The sequence below is a fragment of the Diadema setosum genome, chromosome 17, assembly GCF_964275005.1.
Source record: "Diadema setosum chromosome 17, eeDiaSeto1, whole genome shotgun sequence".
Classification (NCBI taxonomy): Eukaryota; Metazoa; Echinodermata; class Echinoidea; order Diadematoida; family Diadematidae; genus Diadema; species Diadema setosum.
The window spans coordinates 28,667,050-28,691,471 of NC_092701.1; the positions used below are offsets into that span (position 1 = coordinate 28,667,050).

The 24,422-nt window shown below is 38.4% G+C and overlaps 1 protein-coding gene across 1 annotated transcript in view; it reads left to right on the plus strand.

Moving 5' to 3' along the window:
• Positions 1 to 223: 223 nt before the first annotated feature.
• The window catches only part of LOC140240457 (guanine nucleotide exchange factor VAV2-like), a 105,337-nt gene continuing 81,138 nt past the window's right edge, over positions 224 to 24,422 (plus strand). Inside the window, exon 1 of the mRNA XM_072320227.1 lies at positions 224 to 507. Within this exon, the coding sequence (XP_072176328.1) occupies positions 292 to 507 (216 nt within the window). The 5' untranslated portion in view covers positions 224 to 291. The remainder of the gene's footprint in view (positions 508 to 24,422) is intronic.

Sequence of the window (24,422 nt, forward strand, 5' to 3'; positions counted from 1 at the left end):
CAGCACAAATCTCGTCTACTGGATCTATGGTTCCGCGCATCCTTCTCTTTCCCATCGGATCAGCGCACTGCGTGAAACCAACATCGGAGTAAAGTGGGGACAACCCACTTTTCTGTGTTATGTGAGTTGTATGAGGCGAGGAGACAGCGCAGCGCCAGCACTGCACTAGTATAGTCTTACCAGGCAATCAGTGTATAATGTGCGGAAAACAGAACAGGGAAGTGATAAGATAGCATGTCGCCGTGGTGTGGTAAATAGGACAAACTTGGGCACAATTCTTCAATTTTCAAAATGTCTCGCCAGGAATCATGGAGGCAATGTGCAAGGTGGCTGGTGGAATGTGGCGCTCTGCACCGCGAGCACAAAATCATGAGTCCAACCGCCGAAGCTTTCGATTTGGGACAGACTTTACGAGATGGTGTTATTCTGTGTCACTTGCTCAACCACATAAAACCAGGCTGCATAGACACTTTAGAACTCTCGAACATACGATCGCAAACTTCGCAGGTAAATGCAAGTTCAGTCGCACTGTCTGTAGCTAGCTGGTTGTGTCAGGCATGAGTGCGGTGTGTGTATGTGTGTGGTTTGCATAGTGAGTATACGTGTCTTCAGTACCCATGGTATACGTTTTGATTGTGTGTTGAATACAGCAATGCCTCAAAAGTTCACCGGTGTTCCGAACTTCCTTGTGTCTGAACGGCCACAATACTGGCAATATAGATTGTATCTTTCTTTCACGTTTGCATTGTCAAATGCTTCAAATTCTATGATGCTGAATGAACTACTTGTCCATCATATTCATAGAAATGCAGAAGAAGAGAAATATGAATGTTGCATTAAGAATAAGAGCAGATATGACTGATTTTTTATATTTTTTATGCACACCAACTCTCTCCCACCTCTACTCTCACTCATTGGCTCCCACATACCCCCAAAGTTGGTGAGTTTTGATCTTCAGCACTGGACCACCAAACAAAATTGAATGTTAGCAGAATGCAGTGATGTTTCAATCTCAACATTAAAGTACATCGAGTTTGTAGAGATGAAATCTATTCATATCTAGAAGTAGAACATCTATGGCATATGCATGTTTGACTGCAATAGCAATGACATGAACATCAATTATTGCAATGCTTGCCTATGCAAATCTTTCCCTTTTCTGAGTTTCATACAAAAAGTTGTAGGGTCTACACCACAGACAGCTTTGCTGCAAGTACCGTACTTGATCGATAGAAACCAAAATGTTACATTGTAGGTTGCTAGTTGATGTATCCAGTTACTGATAGGATCAATCAAGGAGCTACAATTGTAATTTGTACAGTGTATGTGTCACAATCTTACTAGCTAGGCACAGAGGGTGCTAGATTCTAAATGTGTAACAACAGTTTACAAGAATTGTGAATTTCCTCGACTCTGTATGCTGTATTCATAGTCCGCATACAAATTGTAAGTCATCCCCATTACACTAAACTGTTTATTTTGACCAGGGTAGGCAGGAAAAGGGGGAAGTATGCAAGTAGATTCTATTGCTTTTTTTTTTTTTTTTATTGATACACTGCAAAAAGGCCAATATCTGATGAGCACCTTTACAATAGTGGCTAGCATGCACCAGTAGAGTAGTGCAGCTGTGGCAGACATAGACATAGGTTGAGAGATACACAGTGTGCCATATTTTTATGTGGCATGGTAATGCCACAAAATTGCTTAGATCTTTTCAGTCACATTGTCTTGTGTGAATGTCAATTCTACTAATGTCAATTCTACTTTCACTGTATCCATATGATTTCATGTACATACAATACGTACATGTAGTTAGATCTACAACTGTACATGTACAGTTACCATGGTTTGAAATCAGTATGCACAAGGGGAAAAGAAAACACTGATTCATATAAAGTCAAAGTTTAAGTTTTAATTAGAGTGAGAAAAATGTGAGGAAGGCATAATTCTGTGACTCCCTGTTTGAGTGATGTGTACATTTGACCTTTGTAGCACAGCATGTCTCATAAACTGTACTTTTTAGTGTACACCTGTATGCCGCACCCGTACAATTGTACATTGTATACATTCTGTGCTTGTCGGTATTATGCCTGGTCAATTGTCCGCTTTTGGAATCATTCCCCACATGAGGTACAATGTACTTGTACTATGGAGGTACAATGTACGGTAGGCTGTGATGAAAACACCAAAAAAAAAAAAAAAAAAATCAACTAACAAAAATAAAAGAATGATGAAAGATAAAAGAAACAAATAGTTTATTTCATAACTGCTGTACAGATTGGTGCAGAGCAGATTTTTATATAATTGCTGAAATCAAATACAGTATAGGCAGCTATTCAGAGAGTAAAGATTACTGGTGAGGTATTAAACCCATGCACATCTGCAGTATAAACCCAGTATTTTTGATTGTGGTGAATATTAGTATACAAAGTGATTGATCTGACAGGACGTTCAGGTCGTTGTGGCTATGGTCATTCATGCACATCATGTCTAAGATTACCAGCGCTCTATAAATAGCACGACACTGAAGTGTACTGGATGCATGCATGCATGGATGGAACAATGTCCTAGGTTTAACAACACCAGTACAACTGTATATTGAACATCCTGCAAGCTGAACAAAATTGAAGAAACACTGTCTAATTTAGTGATGGTTAGATTAAAGGGATAGTACAGTTTTGGTGGAGATGAGAATTGGGCTTTTAACTTTTTGCGAGATACCAGGAAAACACTTAAATGATATAGTACAGAAAATACCATTTTAAGATGAATTCAAAGTTTATTTGATGAAAATCGGGTTTGGAATGACTGAAACATCCAAAAACAAAGTAAAACAAAGCGATCGTAATAAAGTGTGGGTCCCACACTTTATTACAGGGACAATCGCTCTTTTTTGCACATCTAAGCCATTTCAAAACCATTTTTCATCAAATAAATGTTGAATTCCTCATAGAATTACATGCTCTTTTATATTTCATAAGAGGTTTCTCATCATCTCACCAAAAAATGTCACAAACCTGAAATTAGGTCTCAACCGAAACTATACGATCCCTTTAAAACAAAAACAAAAAAGTAACCTTAATGAGTGCGCTGCACGTGATGAAAGTGGACCAACACTTGAAATTATGATGGCACTACCAGCAGGTTTTGATACAATGTCAACATGCTCTTACAGGGTTACAGAATACTAGGAAAAATGAAGGAAAAACAAATGACATCTTATGAGTTATATTATTTGTTGTCCACATGCACCATATTCTACAATTGTATGTTGATATTTCATATGTGTCATTTGTGTATTACAGCAAGTCTTTTACCTTGAACTTTATGTTTTATCATAGTGCTTGAAATTACGTAGACCCAAAGATTAATCTCTTTTACAGGATTATATTGCAATGCTCACCCACTCCCACTCTGCCCTAGCCAATATTGGATGATTTCACAGTTCATTAGTCTGTGCATGATTAGTATGCAGTTACCATACAGTTGTATGCACTTCAATTTTATCTTTGATATAGTTCTTTCTTAATATAGCTGTTTGTTTTAAAATCTTTCACACTTTTTTGCCTGTAACAAAGGTTCTGCTAGAATCAAAATCTCAGGCCCCATATGACTCCATTTTATTCCACTGGCTCACTACTTTTGGATTTTATAAGCAATTTTCAGCATTTTTTCTACAATGATAATATGCGCTTACGTAAATGTATTAGTTTAACTTTTAAAAGGAATGTATGGAATATAATTCAGTTGCGTATTGTTTTTGATTCAATTAATGTTTATTAGTAAAAAAATATATATATATATATATTTAATTACTTTCTATGGCAATGTCTCTCCAAGATTCATCCAAAGTTGGAAAAAAATAACCACTGTTGAAACAAATGAGCACTAGATATGTTTGTTTCAGTGGTATTTTCATATGAGGCATTGTACACTGTACATGATGCATGTCAGATAGTGACAGGGATAATAGTCATTCTGTTTCGACTTCAGGCAGAAATTTGATGTGCCAACTTTTGGGTCAGAGTTCGCTGTTGCCCGTAGCAGCATGTGTGCTGCCTGGTACAAACATGTATTTACAGTTGACTTCCTGTTCCGACTAAACAGACTGTTCATTATTGTGTCCGTTGTCTGTGACAAGTGAGTGTACAGCATCGGGATCGAAGACAGCAGTGTTTTGACACACACGAAAAAGCCAGACAGTGGTGTTTGAAGAGTGCAGGAATAGCATCCCGTATGCTGAGCATGTACAGTATCCTGAAAGATTGACCAAGAATTAGCTGGTAACATGTACTTGTAGTATGCATAAAAGCTTTGTCCGAATTGTGGGGTATACCGGGGAAACTTGGGTTAAGAGTTGGGAAGACTCGGGCTCAAAAGGTGTGAAGTGCACATTGTATGCAATACTATTCAAATTTGTGTTTAAATATCAAATTTTCATCATACACACAGAATACTTAAACTTAAAGTTTGTGTACTTTTTTGTGTGCATTATTTTCAGTGTATATACAGCTTTGTAACTTTTCTAGATTCCATTATAATATATATTGTTGGTGGTATCTTAACACTACACAAGTGAAATTCACTGTTTGAGTGAAATGGAAGTGCTGTTTTCTGAATGATGACATCAAAATGCAGCATTTTGGCATGCTGTACTGTCCCAGGGTACTTGAAAGCCTTTTGTACATGTAGGTTACCCCCTCATGGTCATGTGGTTTCTTCTTGTAGTTTTATTTTTTGATTGCCAAGAAATTCATACAATACTCAGTACATTGTGGAATGATTTCATTTAAGATGCTGTGCTGTGTTCGGATGTTAGCAAGAGCTTGAAAATGCCTCGAGTTTAAAGGCCCCTGCATACACTGATTTGTACATGTATGGGCATCGATCTCTATATCATCTAGAGTGTGCCTGACCGATACAAGTTACTGACGTCACAGAAAAGTCTGTTGACCTGCCTTCAGGTATCGTGTTTATAAAACATTGAAGTACATTAATTAGTAGTGTCTATACCCTGCAATTGTTTTCCCTCCTGTACCAGTACATGTCCCTATTGATTTAAATTTTTTTTATTATGATGGGCATTCCCTAAACGTCCCAGATCTGGCTTTTACCGTGGAAAGTGTTATTTCACTCCAGGCTCCAAGCCTACAAGTGTACATGACGATACGTTTGTACATTGTAGCTTTTGTTTGTGTCTCACAGAGCCTGCCAAGTCGTGTGTGCCAGGCGTGCTTTCTCGTGAAATGATGGATTCTTGCCACTCATGATGTAGGCCTACTTCCTCTTCAATGTCTAGAAAGTACTTTTAAGGCTGTTGGAGTCCTTTGTGTTCAATCATTACAGAGGTGTTGCTGTCATATCATTTTCTGATACATGAAGACCTGTAAATGATGGGTGAGGAAACTGTCAGATACATGTATTTTCCACTGGAGGTTGTAGAATGCCATCGAGGGACGTACAATACACTGTAATAACTTTCTATGATGACGTTTCAAATGTGAGGCAAGCACAATTGGTGCATTCTCGCCATCAAAAGTCATCATCCATGCCTGTTTTAAAAATAGTAAATTGTACTGTGAAAACGTCTGCAGCTGTACCTTGGTACAAAGTCCTTCAGCTTGAATTTTTTATGGTAGCCATTTTCGCTGCATGAATACACTGGGAAGGCCAGCAGCATTCATGCCATGAGTACTGGTACCCAATTTTCTGTTTACAAGTGCTTCTTCCCGAAATCAAATTTCCTTCAATGCATACGGCATACTGCATAGAACTTAAAGAAAACAAAAAACAAAAACAAAAACAAAAGCAAATGCTGTAAGTTGCATCAAACCCATAATTGTATTTAATTGTTTAGTATTATACATGCAGTGTACCTTATACTTACATGAAAAAAAAAACACATGAAAAACATGAAAATGTACAGGGTACATACAATGTAGGCCTACATGTATCCTACAGTACAGTGTACACTACAAGGTTCAAAATGTAGTTGCTGACTGGCAGCAGTGTATTCAACTACGTACAATGTACGTATGTGTTTAAACCCATCATCATGCAGCAACCTGTAAATTTTTATTACTTGTACTAATACAGTAGAATATACAAGTACAATATGACTGCTTTTAACCCTCTGCATGCCCCATTCATTTCCTGTCCATAGGCATGTGTCTAAACATTGTGCACATTGGACTCCTTAAAACATAAAGGGTTAAAGGCATAATTTACCATTTGCAGATGAAACAAAAACCCAGCATTTGTGCATTAAAATAGTTCTGAAATGTGAGTTAGGGATAGAAACAACCACTGTAAATATTTGAATCCGTATAATCGATGTTAAGTATTGTTGAATATACAAAATGTGAACAATAGTTATAATAAGAATGCTCCCAGACTAATCCGTCTACAGGTACGGTTTATTGAGAAAAATACAGATATCTCCTTATATTTCAGGCTTTATTGCAAAAAATTTATATAGTAGGATGTTTTGTGATACAACAGACCTACACATATGCATAAAATCTGATATCTTGAACATTTTTAAAATCACTGCTTCCAAAGGTAAACAGGACCTTTAAAGGCATAATTTACCATTTGCAGATGAAACAAAAACCCAGCATTCGTGCAGCAAAATAGTTCTGAAATGTGAGTTAGGGATAGAAACAACCACTGTAAAAATTTGAATAGGTAAAATCAATGTTAAGTATTGTTAAATGTATAAAATGTGAACAATAGTTATAATAAAAATGTTTCTAGACTAAACCGTCTACAGTTACGGTTTATTGAGAAAAATACAAAGAAATACAAAAGGTACTTTAGGCTTTATCGTGAAAATTTTATATGTATTGATAGGATGTTTTGTGGTACAACAGACCTACACATATGCATTAAATGTCATATCTTAATTTTTTTAAAATCACTGTTCCCAAAGGTAACCAGGACCTTTTAGTAAAGCTCCTTTGCTATTCAATGCTATCATTTGCAGACAAAAAAAAAAAAAAAAAAAAAAAAAAACAGCTTTAGTACTTCAAAATAGTTCTAAAATATGAGTTAGGGATAAAAATAACCAACACAAAAATGTTAATCAGTATTATTAATTTTTAAAAATTAAAGTGCTTGAACAATAGTTTTATTAAAAACTTTTCTAGAATAAACTATCACCGCGATGCTCTATTGAGGAAATTAGTGATATCTCCATATATTTTTGGCTGTATTGCAAAATTTTTGTGTGGCAGAATGTTTTGTGATATAGCTGAACTAAACATTATATACATCAAATGTAATAGTTCTATTTTTTTTTTTTTAATCACTGCTCCCAGTGTTAAATAGTGGCTTTAATTATGGCAGTAGTTCAAAGCTCTCATCAGTCAGCAAGCAAAAATCCTCTGGTGAGCAAGCACAACTGATCACACCACAGGGAATAATTATCATGGTAGGGCATTGCTGCAATGCATTTTTTTTTTTTTTTTTTACACCACTACAACACAAACTTTCTTTTTGTAGTGTATTTATTCTACTGTAGTGAAGTGTACAGGATACCATTTGAAATATTTTTCATCAGCTGAAATTGCTAATCAAATTAGAGTTGAAAAATTACTCCCTCCCTGCACCAGGGGAGTTATTGGCCAACAGCATGGAAGTAGATTGTAGACCCAAGAATGTGCCTGTTTGTAGAAATTTACTTTAGTGGTTCCTCTTTGAAGTAACTGTGCTTGCTTGTACAGATGTAGACTTCCTGTTTGTACAGTTTTGTATGGGACTAATGGTATGTTTACAACTTTTGAGGCTATTAATCTGTGTGCAGCAGCTTTGAATCCTTTAAATGCAACCTTTTGTTGTTCTCTGAAAAGTCAACATTAAACTCAACCCTTTTGTAAGGGAAAAGTCAGTGGATATGCTACATGTACAGTGTGTATTGCTATTACTACTGTGCCAAACCTCCATATGAATGTATTGTACGTATATCATTCCAGGGATGACACCTTTTTCATTTGTATCTCAGTTGGCATATCTTTGTATTAATTGAAAAACCTAGACAGAACTCAATTTTGAATATCAGCAATTCTGATGTTAGTTTTAAAGCAGATCACTATGTATGGATCATCCTAAACAATGTTTCTGCTTGATTTGATGGTAACATTCATGTTCTTTTGTTATAAATATCTTTTCTGAAAATTCATGATATTGAGATTCAGTGCACAGTAGAGTTCTTGTCTCGGCAGGGACGATATGCTGTAGATTCCAAACAATTTGCAGGCGTAATATTTTGCAAATTGCTGTGAGACAATTTCACTGATGGTTGAATTTTCAGTCAGGATTGCGAATGTCATACTGGTACGTGCATGCGTTCAGCATATTGTACATAAATTATACTTGGAAATAGGTGTGCATATATGCATAGTTTGAATCACAAAAATAAAGACCCTTGCGAAAGTGGTATTCAGCATCCACAGTACATGTATCATAGATCAAGCCATGGAGAGCTTGCATGTTTACAATTTGTATATTTGTGTCCATCTGGATTTTGGGGGTTGTATTGTACCAAACAACTTTTCAGCAAATGAAAGTACATGTGTAAAACAATGGCTTGTGTGTTTATTTGTACCTTTCCTGTTTGATGAATGATGTCAAAAAGATTAGTCTTTGTCCTACATGGAGATTGAGAGTTTTACTTTCAGTAACGCAATTACACATTGTATAAAGTGCACATTAATGGTCCAGTAGATTCAGACCCCCCCCCCCTCCCCGAATACATCATAATTGTTCAAAGTGTTTCAAAGAGAAAAAGAGTACACTGTTCACAGGCACATGGATGTACAGTAGAGCCTAAAACAGAAGTTGTGCAGTGCTTCATTAGAGTTGATGCAGTTTTAGAAAAGTTATCATTAAATCTAATATGTACAGTTATGTAGCAAGCGTGACTGTGCGCAGATAAAGTTCTCCGGTACTTTTCAGAATGGACTTCCAGAATGAGCTGTCCTACATGCATACATTTTTAAATTCCTTTTCCTATATGGTCCAGTGATAGAAAGCGAATCGCTTTCACGTGAGCAACAGAAAGAGAAGTTTTTCTTTCTTCCTGCTCACCGGCTCTGCTGCGTGTGGCGTTGACAATGGATTCATTCTTCATGTCAGAGTATTTTTAGGTGTCTGATTCATCCTTGGGAATAACCGATGTCTTCATATATAACATCCCCTTCTCTCTCTCTCTCTGTCTTTTTTTTTTTCTTAAACAAGAAACCAAACCAAAGCCACTTCCTCTCCAGTGCGCTTTGCAGTCAAATGCTCGCACTCCCCGAGCCCTGCGTTTGACACTTGACCTTTAAACACAGAGACGGAGAAGGGTGAATGTAGTAGAAAAAAATGTTGCAGAATGATGATGCTAGTGCATGATATTCTTTTTTGATGCACAAAGTATAAACATAATTTATTATCTTTTGTTTCTTTCACCATGTACTCACATACATGTACCATGTACACTATTTAAATTGTTAATACTAGTAAACCTTAAAAAAAGCAACTTCTTGATACTGGTATTAGAATGCATTTGATTTACCATCCACCCCTTGCCACACAGTCAGTCAGTAGTGACCAGTACCATTAAAGGAGAAATCCACTCCAGAATCTTTAATATCAGTTTCATAAGAAAGAGAAAAATTCTGTGCAGAACAGTGCAAAAATGATCAAAATCAGATGAAAGAAATAAGGAAGTAATGGCATTCTGAAATGTCTTTTTTTTTAACACTTCTTGACCAGAAATTATGAATATTCAAATTAGCAAGTTGATGATGTCATGCTCTCACAATTTCTTATTCATTTTCAGTCATGACAAAAATCTCATATTTCAGCTGTATGAATATAAAACTTGCCTTAAACTAACCAAAATAAAAAGGAATGAATGTTAACTCTGATATATTTTGGTACACATTGGAATATGTTTTTACTTTTATTAGCTAAAGATAGCAGTTTTTCTAGTTTCATGTGTCACATTGTAACAAGCATGAAAAATTGTGAGAGCATGACATCATCAACTTGCTCATTTGAATATTCATAAGGACTGGTCAAGAAATGTTTTCTGAAAAAAAAATATGAAATTTCAAGATGTCATAGATCTTCCTTATTTCTTATCCAATTTTTGTCATTTTTGGAGCATTTTGTAGGGATTTTTCCCTCTTTCTTTTAGAGTTTATTTATTTTGGGGTGAATTTCCTCTTTAATTAATATTGCTGTGAATACCTCAATGCTTCTATGCAATATCATGATTGCTATTGTACACGTAATACAGATTGTAGATCCATTGTTGCTACTCAAAACAGGTCAGCGCAAATACTCAAATAGCAGAAATGCTATTGGTTGTCTGGAAATTCTGTTGTGTTGGAAGCATACAGACTGTACAATGACATGCATCACATCTAAAAAAACAAAGTACCGGTATCTATTTTCTCTCACAGTACAGGTGCCATAGTAGTGTGTGATATATACCAAAGAAATTAAACCTCCATTATGCAGTTTTTCATACTGCTAGTTGTTTCACAAAACAACAAAAGTTTGTTTTTGACTGCAGGCTTTTAAAGTTGGGCTCAGCCGGACTCTATGTGTGTATAGACTGATGCATTGTACGACAACATACCTTCATCATGAAGTTTCCGCAAGACTATGAAAAGCTCAGTACCCATGGCTATGTGTTGTCGTACATTCATTGAAGTTTCTTTCCCTGATAAGAGGAATATATGTACAGTTTCGATTTCGTATTATTGCAATCGTATCTGATGACAAGCTTGCCCCATTTTAGCCAATGTCTTGTCCTGTGGGGTACAGTAACATGCGTGTGAAACCTCGCTTTACTATTGCTCCATCTAAGTGGACACATCCGAATCCTTATCTAAAAATGACGGCAATATTTCACATTCTGATGGAGTTGCGTCACTCTGCCATGATCTCGCAAACTACGTTGTGAGATACAGGAACATGTCCATTGATATCTCATACCTCATATTGCCAAGATGCTACCAGAAGTTCAATATTTTCATCATGTTCTGACCCTATCATCATTTCAGTTGTGAGAGGTGTACAGCTTGTGTAGTCTAGAAGTGCAGCAGTCGCTCTCACAGACGATTGAAGTGACAATGATTGTGTTGACATACTGTACCACAGTATACATTTATATAGAAGTGCCAGTTGGCTCCTACAGTAAATGGGGTCTTGCACTAGGTCTTTGTATTCACAACAGCCAAGGCCATCTTTATTGCCAAAGGCAAGCAGGTACATACATGAACTGTAGAATATACCGTACATTGTATGAGATCAGGCAAAGTGTGAGGTGTGTGGAGGTGGGAGTGGGGAACAGTGTGATGGTAATGAAACAGTGGCAGTCCTTTGTTACCTATAAACAGAAGTATTACCTGTAGCTGGCTGTACACGTCCCTGGTCCCCTCCACTCGGCCATGGATACAATTGTAGCTAATGTAGGACTGCTGGATAAGGAGGGGCTCCTTCTCTTTCAGATGTTGGAGTAAATAGTGCAGTGTTCAGACCATGAAACCAGTCCTCATATTTTGTACAGTTTGCAATCAAACATAGCAGAAGTACCTCGCTAAAAATGAAGTTTTTTTTTGTGTGTCCTTTTGAACCAGCCACAGAAGTAGATTTGGGGGGGGGGGGGGACAAAGTGATGACACCTTATGTATTCCTACACTTGTATGTATGGGTGCAAAAAAGTTGGGGGGGGGGGGGCGAGCCCCCGTTTCTGCCGGCCCTGTACATGTAGTAGGCCGTATATTAGTACAAGTGATCCACATTGTATGCACAATGTACAGTATGTATTTTAGTGCTTCAAATGCCCTTCTACTTGTACATTATATCTGTTGAGATGGCCTGTGAAAGAATGTGAAATCTTCTACAAGGAGCAGTATTTATCCACACGTGATGAATCAGAACTATCTTATAAAGGAAAAGGATGAGTCCTCCAGAGGTGAAGTCACCCTAAATAGAAACTTTTATCTTTGAATGGAAAACAAGTGTGGCAAAAGCAATCGCTAGATGAATATTTGAGCTCCTGTAGTGTTTACCCACATGTACAGTGTATGCAGATAGCAAGATAACCTTTTGAATTATCAGTGAATCAACCAATATGATATCCCCTGGGTATCTCCCAATAAAGAGTGTAGTCATACATGTATGACTGGTGTGCATTCCATTTTGGTTAATTTGTTCTGTTTTGTTTTACATGACATTTCTTCTTATAGTCGCCCTCCTTTGGAAGAAACATTTTTCGCATGGTTCAATGAAGCCTGAAGGTGTCATGTACATGTAGGACTTTTTATTGATTTATTTATTTTTATTCAAAGGCATCTTCGAAGACACTGTCGATCAGAATTCTTCTTGCCATGAAATGCTGCACTTTGGAGATGATTTGATGAGTACAGAGTTGTACAGAGTTGCATATGGTGTTGATCATGGCTGTGTGACAAGGACAATGTGAATAACCCCCTCCTCACCCCCCCCCCCCCCCCCCCCGCCCACTGTTCAAATGGCCATTGCCAATACTGTAGTATTCAAACAAAATTTATAGAACAGCTACAACACATTTTGTTTTTTTCTTTCTGACAATACAAAATTTCAAATATTTTTTAATTTTAGATTTTGGTGGCCCAAAATATAATGAAAAAGGAGGATTCATTTATATAAGCTGCCTAATCTGAACATCAATTTTAGGTGGCCGCAGGTGATGCTAAGCCCTACTGATGTCTAGCCCTACTTGTATGACAATGGATACAAAGGAAAACTTAAGTTACCTAAATTTATTTTTGAATACTGTCATCCATAGAAAGATGAAATTAAAGCAATGAGTGAGCCCTGTGTGATGTGTTGGGGAAAGCTACACATGTAGTGCAGTTTTAACAGTTGAATTTCAGTTGTCAGTAGTGACCCAGTGTATGTACAACGTGTATTAAAATAATGATTCCTGATTGCTTTGTTTCAGTACATGTATAATAGATGCAATCGACAGCAATAATTAAAAGGGGCTGTCAAGCATTACAGTGCATAGCGTATCAGGTGACTTATCTGATATGTGCTGATCTCAAGTAATTAGCTGCAGATTTCATTTGCTTTGTTTGTATTGCTTTATCCGGAGTGCTCCCACCATGAAAACACTTCATGAGGACCCTCAATTTTGGGAGCTAATATTGCCAGTGTATTCAGTGTGTCGAACAGCAATTTAATAAATGCAGTTTCTCCCCTGCACCTCATTCTATATTTTGTCGTATGCATTCATGTATAGTAAGCAATAGACATAATTCGGCAGCTGTTAAAAAGTACATGCCGTATATTGTCAGTTTAAGAATAAGAAAATAAAGAAAAGAGGTAGAGTGGAAAGTACATGTACCACATTGAAACCAGCAGAGAAAAGGTAAATGAAAGTGACTTGGAAATTAAAAGGAACTAGAAAAGCACACGGAAAGTGCAGACCTCCGCCAAGCAGCTCATTTCCACCCATAATATGCATGCTATAAATTGCCCTTATTTCCCCAATGATATGAAGAGTTTAGGTCCATATTTGCCAAATGGAGATATTTGCGATTAAAGGTCAAGAAAAATAAAGAGAATAATTACAAAATTTTTGCTTCTTTTGACCATAACTTCAAGAATTTACCTCTATATGTAGTGACCAATATATCATTTAAAAGGTATTATTTTGTACTTTATGACAGAGACCATACTTCAAAATTTTCAAAAATGGACTTATCGGTTTTTGCAAACAAACTCTTCATATATACAATGTACACAGTGTAGATGTCTTGTCTAGAGCTTGTAGTTCAACATTGGGTACAGCACAAAACTCAATCATTGGTGTGAGTGTTGCAATTTCCTAGAAAGAGAGTCTGAGAGAGATAAATGCAAGACAACTAGAAGATACCCTCTCTACTGATACTCCAGGTGATATCAAATATGAGTGTTCATGTCTCAATGTATTCTTGGAAAGATGATTTCATAGTTTGCAAATATTACTTCTGTTCTGTGGATGAACCAGAATCAGCTGACATCACCATACACATTTGGAATCTGGCATACTTTGATTCTCTTCCAAAGGAGTCAAGAGGCAGAAAGAGAAAGAAAGACGGGTGGGGGGGGGGGGGGGGAGGTGGGTGGATATCTTCAAAGTATTTGAAGTATCCATTATCAATAAAGCCTAGTGGAAATTGGATCTCGTGGAACTCGACTGTAATTAGAGTACTTTATTGTGAATTATATTCTGTCAAACATTTTTATTGTTTGATTTAATTTTGCTGAATGTAAGCCTACTCATTTCATATTGTTATTTTTCAATTGAAAGGAAACATTTTGTCTGATTGCTGCTCAAACACCTGTTTTGACAATCCTTTCCTTACAGAAGTAATTTTTCCCTCATGAAGTCCTGAAGACTCATGCAAACAGCACATCAACAATGAGATGACCATTTGACACCCAAAAAGATAGAGTTAGTCAGATTGTCTTGAAACACCTCAATTTGTATAATTTTGCCTAAATTTCATGTGCTCTGTCTTTTCTAATCTTACAATGTTCATTAAAAACAACTAACTATCTGTGAGGTAGATTTCTCATTTGCAGCAAGATTCATGCATCTACGTACATCTATTTCTGGCATATTGATTGATATTCCTCTGAATATCAGCAATTTTAGTAGTGTTTTTATATTCTAAATACTTAAATGTATAATTCACACTGTATTTATCCATTCTTTTCAACAATAATTAATGTTTTGAAGAACAAGTACCTGTTAAATAGGAGAAACAAGGTATTCAAGACCCATTGTTGCTACTTTCAACGTACATGTAGCAACAACAAAGTCTGGTATTAGATGTGGTACATTTTTAAAATTCTGTTTCTATGTGTGTTTGTGTGTGTGTGTTTGTAACTGGTAGGATAAAAAACTCATGTACAGGTATATTAAAGATGATTGTTGCTTTTGTCAACATAACCTGAAGCTACATTGCAGACCAGTTTGTTCATCTACAGTGTTGCTTGTAGCATGAAAGCAAATACATGGAATTTTAACTATTGACTGCTTTGACTATGTTGACGATGTTTGTTTGGTATTCAAATTTCATTTCACTTTTAAAGGGGCCTATTGCAACAGTGCACATGTAACATGCTGTGCCTGTGTGGAGAAATAAGTGACGGTGAGACAGTCGTGGCACAGCTTTTGAATTCATGTGACCTACAATGCATGCTGTCTGTAGGGTACACTGTCATAGACAAATCTACAGTGACTTCCTGGTCAGAGTGAACAACTGAAGCGGAATAAGACGGCCATAAGAATTCTTTGGTGCCGTCCTGGCCGGTGTGGGTTTGATAGTGCATGGCGCAGAGGGTGGCATGAACGCGGGGGAATTTTCTCTGTGTGATGTAATAGAAATCCTACAGATTGCAATGTGTGTTGGTGTATGTGTGTGTTGGGGGGGGGGGGGTGTACTATATGTGTGTGAGTGTGTGTTGATAAATGTGTACCTACACGTGTATACATGTGTATATTTTAGCCCATGAAATGTGACGTAACTTAGGGCAAAGGCACGTTGGGCAAGATTATGCACTGTATTTATGACTTTCTGGACAGGGAATATCGATTGTAGTACGGTCTAATAGTGGGTAGCAGAGAATTCAGACTCCAATAGGGAGAGCAGATACAAGGAAGCAAGGGAATTTTAATGAGGAAGATAAACAGGTTGTTGCACAGATAAACATAATATGAGAGGTGTATCGTACAGCGTATCAGTGCCAGTCATCAGTTAGTTCAAAGTGCAGTCAAATATTCCTTGTAAATTAACAGACTTCTCTTTTCTCCTACTTTAATAGCATCATGTTGTTATACAACTGTACAAGGAGGATGTCCAAAAACTTTGGACAATGCTCAGTGTTCTATCCCTAGTTTGTTTTGTTTTGTTTGTTTTTTTTGTTCGTCCATGTTTGTCTTAGAAAACTAACTCTTATACAATGCAGTGATAGCAAAATAGCCTAAATGTAGTTTGTATCTGTGACACCACCATCTCAAAGGTGACGTTTGCGGACGTTTTTATGAAGTTTTGACAGTGAGAGCAATTTCTGTCCAAGCAATTTCAGGCCAACATTGCAGACGCGTCTGCATTGAAAGGGATTGTGTACTTTTATAGTTGAATTTTTTTTTATTTTTTTTTATTCATTTTACAACTGTAATAAAAGGTGCAGTATATTGTGGTTGCACCAAGTATGGGAAGAGATTGTTTTGTCTGCTCGAAGCCTGTGCCAAAAGCATGGCTATGATAGCCCTTTTACACAGTGCATAATTTTAGCTCACTTCTGAAGCGAGCTAACTTTAGCTTGGGCATAAACTGCCATTCTTGACCATCCAAGTTGCGAGCAAGACCAAACCTATCACCACCAACCACCGCCCCCCCCCCCCAACCCCCGGCCTAGAAGACAGTATGCAAGCGAAATTACAAGTACAATACTAATTCAGTTTCGTTGTGATGATTATGTTACGTGTGAAATTCAACCAGTCATTAGCATCTAGCAATTACTGTATGTACTGGACCATGTTGTTTGCCGTGCTCAAAGAGCTCAAGAGTTTTACCGAACAGTGAACAGTGTCAGCATAGAATATGGTACACTGTACGTGTAAATACACTACACATTGTATACAGTGTAGTAGTGCATGACGTGCACAAGATCTACTTCCCAAGAGCAGGCTAACTTTCACTCGGACTAAATACGTTATGACATTGTAGGTAATAGGGGTAAGCTCTCCTCAGGTCCGAACCTGAAGCAAGCTACGAGTGTAACTCCCAGTATAAAATGGGTATAAGTTTCATAAACATGATATAGCTGTAAGTAGTGTTGAACCATCAGGTATTCCCCCACACATGTATGCACACTTATAAAATGAAAAAAAAAAATAGACTGCAAATGAATTCATGAGACATTACATTACAAGTGTAGTTATTTGAGCTGGCAGATATTTAGCAGAGTAAATTAGACCATTGGTTTTCAAAACTTCTCCACAGGGAAGGAATCACTTTGCACATATCATCTTGCTTCTGCTGCCTTTGAAAACAATTTTTGTTCACAAGGCAACTATCATAACCAAAGTAAATATGTGATATAGTTCGAAACATCTCACTTGTACCTCTACAGAAATTGTTGAACTGTGGCCTAAAATATAGCGTGACTGGACAACTGAAGCATTTCCTTGTCAGTTGGTTCTCTGCAAGGTGAAGATGGCGGGTGGCGCGGGGGGGGGGGGGGGGGATGGCTGACTTAGGATGAGATATGGTGTCAAAAGCTCGTCAGGAATCGGAGCAAATCCTTTCTGGTGTGCATACACACAATGTGTCATACAAGTACATGTAGGTACCTGGGATGTAGCAAAAGTTGATTTCCATCTGGAGGAAACGGACTCGGAACTGCATTGCTTCCCTCGCTTTTGGATTGAATGTCTTTCCCAGTCCCCTTTTCAACTCAAATGTGCTTTTAAGATACCCATGCCTTCGCTTTCAGTGCACAGAGCCGCACAACCAGGGACGATTCTTGTAGACCTGTCTGTTTTAGAAGGAGAAATATCACACAAACTCTCTTTGAGTGCCTTCTAGGGGCAACCAATAACACTTGCTCCTTGGGCAAACTCATTCCTAGGTAGAACCAAAATGTATGTAGCTGCCAACTCTACCCTAATTGCCTCTGTAAAAAGCTATGTAATTCCATTGCAATGAGCTCTACCCATGTTTACTAGTTACTTTGACCAGAAGAGATAGAAGAAGGAAATTTTATCAAACCTTTGAGTGACTAATGTTTAAAGGTTTTGGGATGACGGCAGAATTTCCTCTGCCTTGCCTTCCCAAGTACTGTAAACGTCTATATATTTTCACGTGATTACATTATTTTGTTTTCTGCTGTTCTTGTCATTGTGATAATTTTCCTTTGTCGGAAACCAGATAGGAGCCTGCAGTAGATATTGCAGTATATATCCTCCTAATACATGTGATGAAGCAAGACCGGAGAATTGAGAACATTATTTATAAAAGAAATCAAATTTGATGCAATTTTGTGTATATATGAAGAAAGGGAAAGAGTTTTATACAACTTGTCCCCAATTTGTTAATCGCCCTCTAGTGAACACTGTGTGTTAATGGCGGCTATTAACTTCCTTGTTCCCTGTCAGATTTTTTTTAAATAGAATTTTCACTGATTCATGCACTCTTTTCTTTCAAAGTTTATCAGGGAAGTAACTGGAAATGAAAGATTTGGTATCCTTAAAGAGAGACCGCAGTTCAAGGAAGGGGGATTTACCTGTTTCTGTCTCCAGAACATTAAGCAATTTATGCAACAATCTGGCATACATCACTGGATTACATGTACTGTAGATATAATTTCGCGGCATGAAATTTTCGTGAATTGGAGCCAGCGGCCTTTTTTGCAGACTGAAATTTTCATGAGTTGCCGCTAACATTCAATGCATGCAGTGTAGACAAAAACTTTCGCATGTATTTTAATTTCGTGAATTTTGGCTCTCGCGAAATTCGCAAAAATCAAAATGCATGCAAACATTCCTCGTTTTACAGTATATGTAGTGAGACTTCAAGAATGGCTGCAAAGTTGTGTCATGGGAGTTAGACTGTGGTCCACAGAATTGAATTTTGTGGTAAATTTTCGTCAGAACCAAAGCATTCGCTGCAGTACAGATTTGGGAGAACATCCCTCCCACCAGAAGGAAACCTACGAAAAGCAAACAACCTCCCCCCTCAAAGAAAAACAATTAAATAAACAAACAAATACAAACTTAAATTCTCTGTTAATACACATACAGCTGTATATTACAGAAGACTCCAAAACTGACTGCAAAGTGGTGGGAGGAAAATTGTGGTCCACAAAATTGAATTTTGTGGTAAAGGTTCGTCAGAACTGAAATATTCACTGAATTATATATTTTGAGAGAACACCCCTGTTACCAGAGGAAAAAACCACATAAAGCAATCACCACCATCCCCCCCCCCAAAAAAAAAACCCAAACAAAACTAACAACAGCACAACCTTATTTTCTAGGTTAGACATGCAGTAAGGCTCCAAGAATGGCTATAAGTTGTAGGAGTCATATTGCAGTTCACACAGAATTGAATTTTGTGGTAAATTTTTGTCAGAGCCGAACCATTCGCTGAAGTACAGATTTTGGGAGAACACCCTTGACACCGGAAGAAAACACAGAAAGCAAACAAACACAAATTTTAATCATTTTCCCAGTTTTTTTTAAAGAATAGAAAAGTTCTGTGCTATAGCTGTATGTGTGCTTGTAACACAAGAAAATCAAACACAAAGACCAAATCTGACAGTTGGCTATATTTCTTCGATGGTAAATGATCAAACTTTTGGAAATTTGACTTGCTCTTCCTTATAATGCTATTGTCTTCAATCACTAGACCCATTCCTTGAATATCTTGAGCTAATGCTACAGTATCTGATACTGGCACCAAGTTTATGAGGAAAGAATTAAAGAAAATATATAATTTTGGCATGCTTGAAGCAGTCTTCTATTATTAGCTGGTAATGGGAAAAAGAAATATGCTAAAATTTCCCTTTTGTAAAATATTCCACATACAATGCATGGTTGTTTATATTGATGATTCAAAAGAACAAATGTATCAATAAGCAGCCTTTTTCACATACAGTGTTAATTGTACATACATACACATACATCATACATACATACATTTTCATTGCACCAAAAGTGCTATAGGTAATTCAAGGCCACAATGAGCCCGCTTGAGTTTGATACTTTCCCTCATTCCTTTACAGTGATCAGCTCACAAGTTTTAACCCTCTGTGGACCACGATCAGAAGTTACCACTAAATATGTAATGCAACAGAGTTGCCCCCAGAAAGGAGATGGTTCAATGTATCTTCCAATCACATCAAGAATTCACTATATTGGGGCCATTACACTTACATTGTACAGTGAAACAGCGTGGTATTCGCACAGTATTTTGCAATGTGAACACAATTACTCACAAAATATTGTGGTATTTAGGATGGTAACTCAAACTTTGTGCGAATTACGCATGCGACATTTGGGTATGAATCCTATCCCGAAATTTCTCCTACTGCACTGCGGTATATTTCTCATGTGATCTGACACACCTCCTAACTTCTCCATTTAGGAAATGTGCGTATGCGCAGTGCTTACCTCGGAGAAGTGTAGATATACAATGTAGGTCTTCTCTTGGGCCAGCAATACCATGGTATTTTCGTGAATGAGAACCATACCAACTGAAATACTGTGGTATCTATCACCACTGGATTTCACCAATAAAGGTGATGACAAATTGCCATGGTGTTTGATACAATGGCCCCCAAGTGATATCGAGCAGAGAGGTGTTCCCACCTCCCTGTATAGAGCCAGATTCTCCTGTTTATAGCATTCTGACCACAATCTGAATAATATGATGCATATGTCCTGCAAAGACAAATTATTTACTGAGTATGTTTTCATGGTAATGCACAGGATTGGTACCTGTAGCACATACTATGAAGAGGATCTCCACCCTCAAGTGTAATATTTCCTCTTGAAAACAGTGATGTCCAGTTTCAGTAGTGAAAGGCTGTAAATATAGCCATTTACTCAAGTGTCAGTTAGTTTCACGGAGTACATAGTGTACATGTATTATGTCCTCGGTAGTATCATGCAGCTCAATTAGACTTTTAGTCTTGCTTCCAGACACTGGTGTAGATGCAATTTTTAATAACTATTTTTCATTTTTAACTTGTGTGCAAAGCGCTTTTTATGGAGTAGAACAATATGTGAGTCTTGTCGGTCTCTACCACAATAGAATTTCGTGTGATGTTTATCCCAGGTGGCTTCCCCAGTCATTATCATTGCCCAGGATACTGACACAATCCTGAGATACCCACTTGTTCACCTTGGTACACGTGTAGAGTGAGAGAAGGGGACAAATTGGGTACCAAAGTCCAAGGATGTGCTCCACATTTGAGATTCATGAACCCACAATCTCCTTTTAAGAGTCTCTAAAGAGTCTTCCATTACAGTGCCCATATCAGCACACAAGTTTGTCCACTACTTTTAATGTCTATGTGGTAAAAGGGCTGTTGTCATGATCATCTTACACTGTCAGTGGTTCCACATTTTACAATGTAGGTTGTAGAAAGAAAGAAGTGTGAAACTGAGACTACTCGAGACTTGATGGCTGAACTGAAAGCAGGAAAAAGACACTTGACAAATGGGAATGTAAATTCTATGTGCTTTCCACGGCAGAGATTTTTCTTCTTTTTCTTTTCTTTCTACACCCCCCCCCCCCCCCCCCCCCCCCCCCCCCCGTTGAGAATATAATAATATGTGCAATTGTATGCCCCACCTGTATTTGTCCCTGACTGGTCGTATAATGGGTGCCCATCTTCATTACATGAACCCCTTCTGTACCAGGGACTTTGGACAGTGTGTACAACTCTATTTGGTTCTCTATGCCAATTGGTGCTCAAAGCACACAAAGGGTCAATGGGCCCTACCTGTGCAGAGTCTTTGATATTCCTCACAGAGAAGAAGTTATCAATATATCAAGTATGATGCTCCTGGTGATGATGTGTTGCTTGAATCATCTGAGAGAGAGCAGTAGATACCCTTGCCTTGATTGCTTATACCTAAGTGATGTTATCCCGTACCATACAGGAACCTGGTGGCCTGTGTATTAAGTCTATGGGGAATCTGGAATTCAGTATGGAATGGGTTATGTAAATCAGCTTTGAAATCTATGAGCAGTTGAACTTTAATAGGCAATGAAGAGGTATGTTGGGGGGGGGGGTATGAAAGATCCCCATTACATTTTTAATGTCAGAAGAAGGCAAGAGGAGGAGCTGTACACAGTAGCATTTGCAAAGAGCTGAAACAAGCAAAATCAGATATGCGTTTCTGTGTTACCTCTGATATAATATTGTGTCCCATGAGCGCCTTAGCATACCTGACAGTATACCCCCTTTCAGAAGAGAGATTTCTGGTATTGATGTACGATATACTTTAGGACGTTATTTCGCGTCTGATTGCCTGCATATCGATACGCCATTTCAATATACTGTAGGACGTTTTTCGTAACAATGTTATGAGCACCGTTTCGTAAAACTATCCTATATCTTTACAACCTTTTTTTTTTTTTTTTTTTTTTGCATCGTAGAGCTCTCATATTCATACATCATATGTTTTTTTTTTAGTATGAAACATTGAGCAAAGAAAGTGGTATTCCATCAGGATTCAAACCCGAGACCTCCAGATTGCTAGCCCGGTGCTTTACTGACTGAGCTGTAGAAAGCCCTAGTACGGTGTTCGTCCCACAAACCCTTAATTCTCAAAAGGCAGGGCTTATTCGCAACGCGCGCTTAGGGCCTGACCTCTACTGCTCTTGAGTCCAGCACAAAGTATTCAACATGAAGCGCTGAGCCCACACAAAGTCTGTACTGCTCAATGGAGAGACTCGTACATATTCATGAGCTTCCCGTGAAAGTTCAACTGAGAGAGAGGTCTGAATGCTCCCATATGATTATTGGATAATTAGACATTGCATCTGAATGGACTCATAACCAATACGGCATAATTATGTATCCATACGTCGTATGAATATATGATAAGTCAGTATGTCTGAAAGCACTTTTGGTCAGTCGTTCACACGATATGTGACTTAACTTCCTTATATTTAGTGAGAGAAAAATGTGTTCATGGCTTGGCTCAGGGTATATCGAGAAATATGAGAAGATGCCATGTTCTGTTGAGAGTGAAGAGGCAAGGAGAAGGGTTGCTGTTGTTGATACAGTGATCTACTTAGGATAGTCATCCATCTGTCAGTGGAACATGACCTTCCCCTTTAAGATGAGACCTCGTCAGGCAGGCCTCCTTGTAACATGTACAATACATTGTGCGGTGTAGTGACAGCTTTGTAAACATGTCAGGGACCTGGCATTCCGCACATTGCCGAGACATGGCTTGCAGATACCAAGGAGGCGTTGGCTGATATCATCACATACCACTCTAGTGGTGGTGGTAGTGGTGGTAGTGTCCTCAGCATTGATTCCAGTCATCATTTATCTAGAACATCCAGTTGGTCTACAACCCTGTTTACACCAAAGGCCCAGACTGAGCCAGGGCTCAGCCAGGACCAAGCCGTGGCTCAGCCAGGATTCAAATTTGGGGTTCAACGGTTGCTCGGTCAAGTTCATCCTGAGAAAAGGGGCAGTGGCAAAGTTTGACTTTCTCAATTTTGCCATCGTCGTAGTGTGCTGCATGTTAACAGAGAAATACCATAGTGAATTCCAAGGCTGAGCTGCAGCCGAGCCTCTAATCATTTACACAGAAAAAATGACCACATTCAGAAGTGGTCCCACATTGGGCTGTGACTCTTCCAAGTTTGACTGTTCATACCAAGCTTGGGGCGTGGCCGAGCTGCAGCTCGAGCTCTGGTGTAAATGGGGTCTAGCACCCCAGGCAGCTCTTCTTTACCCTGCCCAGGGGTTTGAGTCTGGCTACCTGCTGTGTCCATGACTCTTCCAAGTTTGACCGTTCATACCAAGCTTGGGGCGTGGCCGAGCTGCAGCTCGAGCTGTGGTGTAAATGGGGTCTAGCACCCCAGGCAGCTCTTCTTTACCCTGCCCAGGGGTTTGAGTCTGGCTACCTGCTGTGTCCAATCACTCTCCTCCCACCAATCACCCCCCCCACCCCCTGTACTCGCCCTGTGCTTATAGCATTTTATTCAAAGTCTCTTGTACTGTGCTGACTCTAGCCAGCCAAGCCATGCCTAAGCCAAGTGCATCAATACAAGGGCCTATCAGATCTGCCAATATGATAAATACAGGTTACAATGGACCTCATACATAAGCCAGGAGAAATAGGTATCACTACTCTGTTGGCTAAACCAACATACTCTTACTACTGAGTAATTAGCTACTTCAACCAATAGAATTGCTACTTTTGCCCATCGGGCATCAGTGCAAAAGGTGTAGGGCTCTGCTGATGTGTTGTACTGTTCACAAAGATTGGTCTCAATTAAATGTGTGTGAGTTCAAGTATTCAAGTAGATCTACAATGTATGCCCTCATGTTGGGGCTTGGGCCCTCACCGAAATATGGCGCGATTCTGTCCCATAGGATGACCTTCTGTGTGCTTCGCTAGCAATTACAGCAGCGAAGAGCCTTTGGCAAAGACTACATCTCTACCTCCTTTCTCCTACCTAGTGTTCGTTACAGACAGCCTTGAGGGTCCGATGATTATATTCCAATGGCTCATATTTTTGAGAGTGAAAAACACTACCTTTCCTCAAATCCGCGGTCCATGGCTGTGTCATAATAAAGCACATTGTGGGAACAGGGCACCTTTGAATGTTTCTATACAGATGAATGGCACT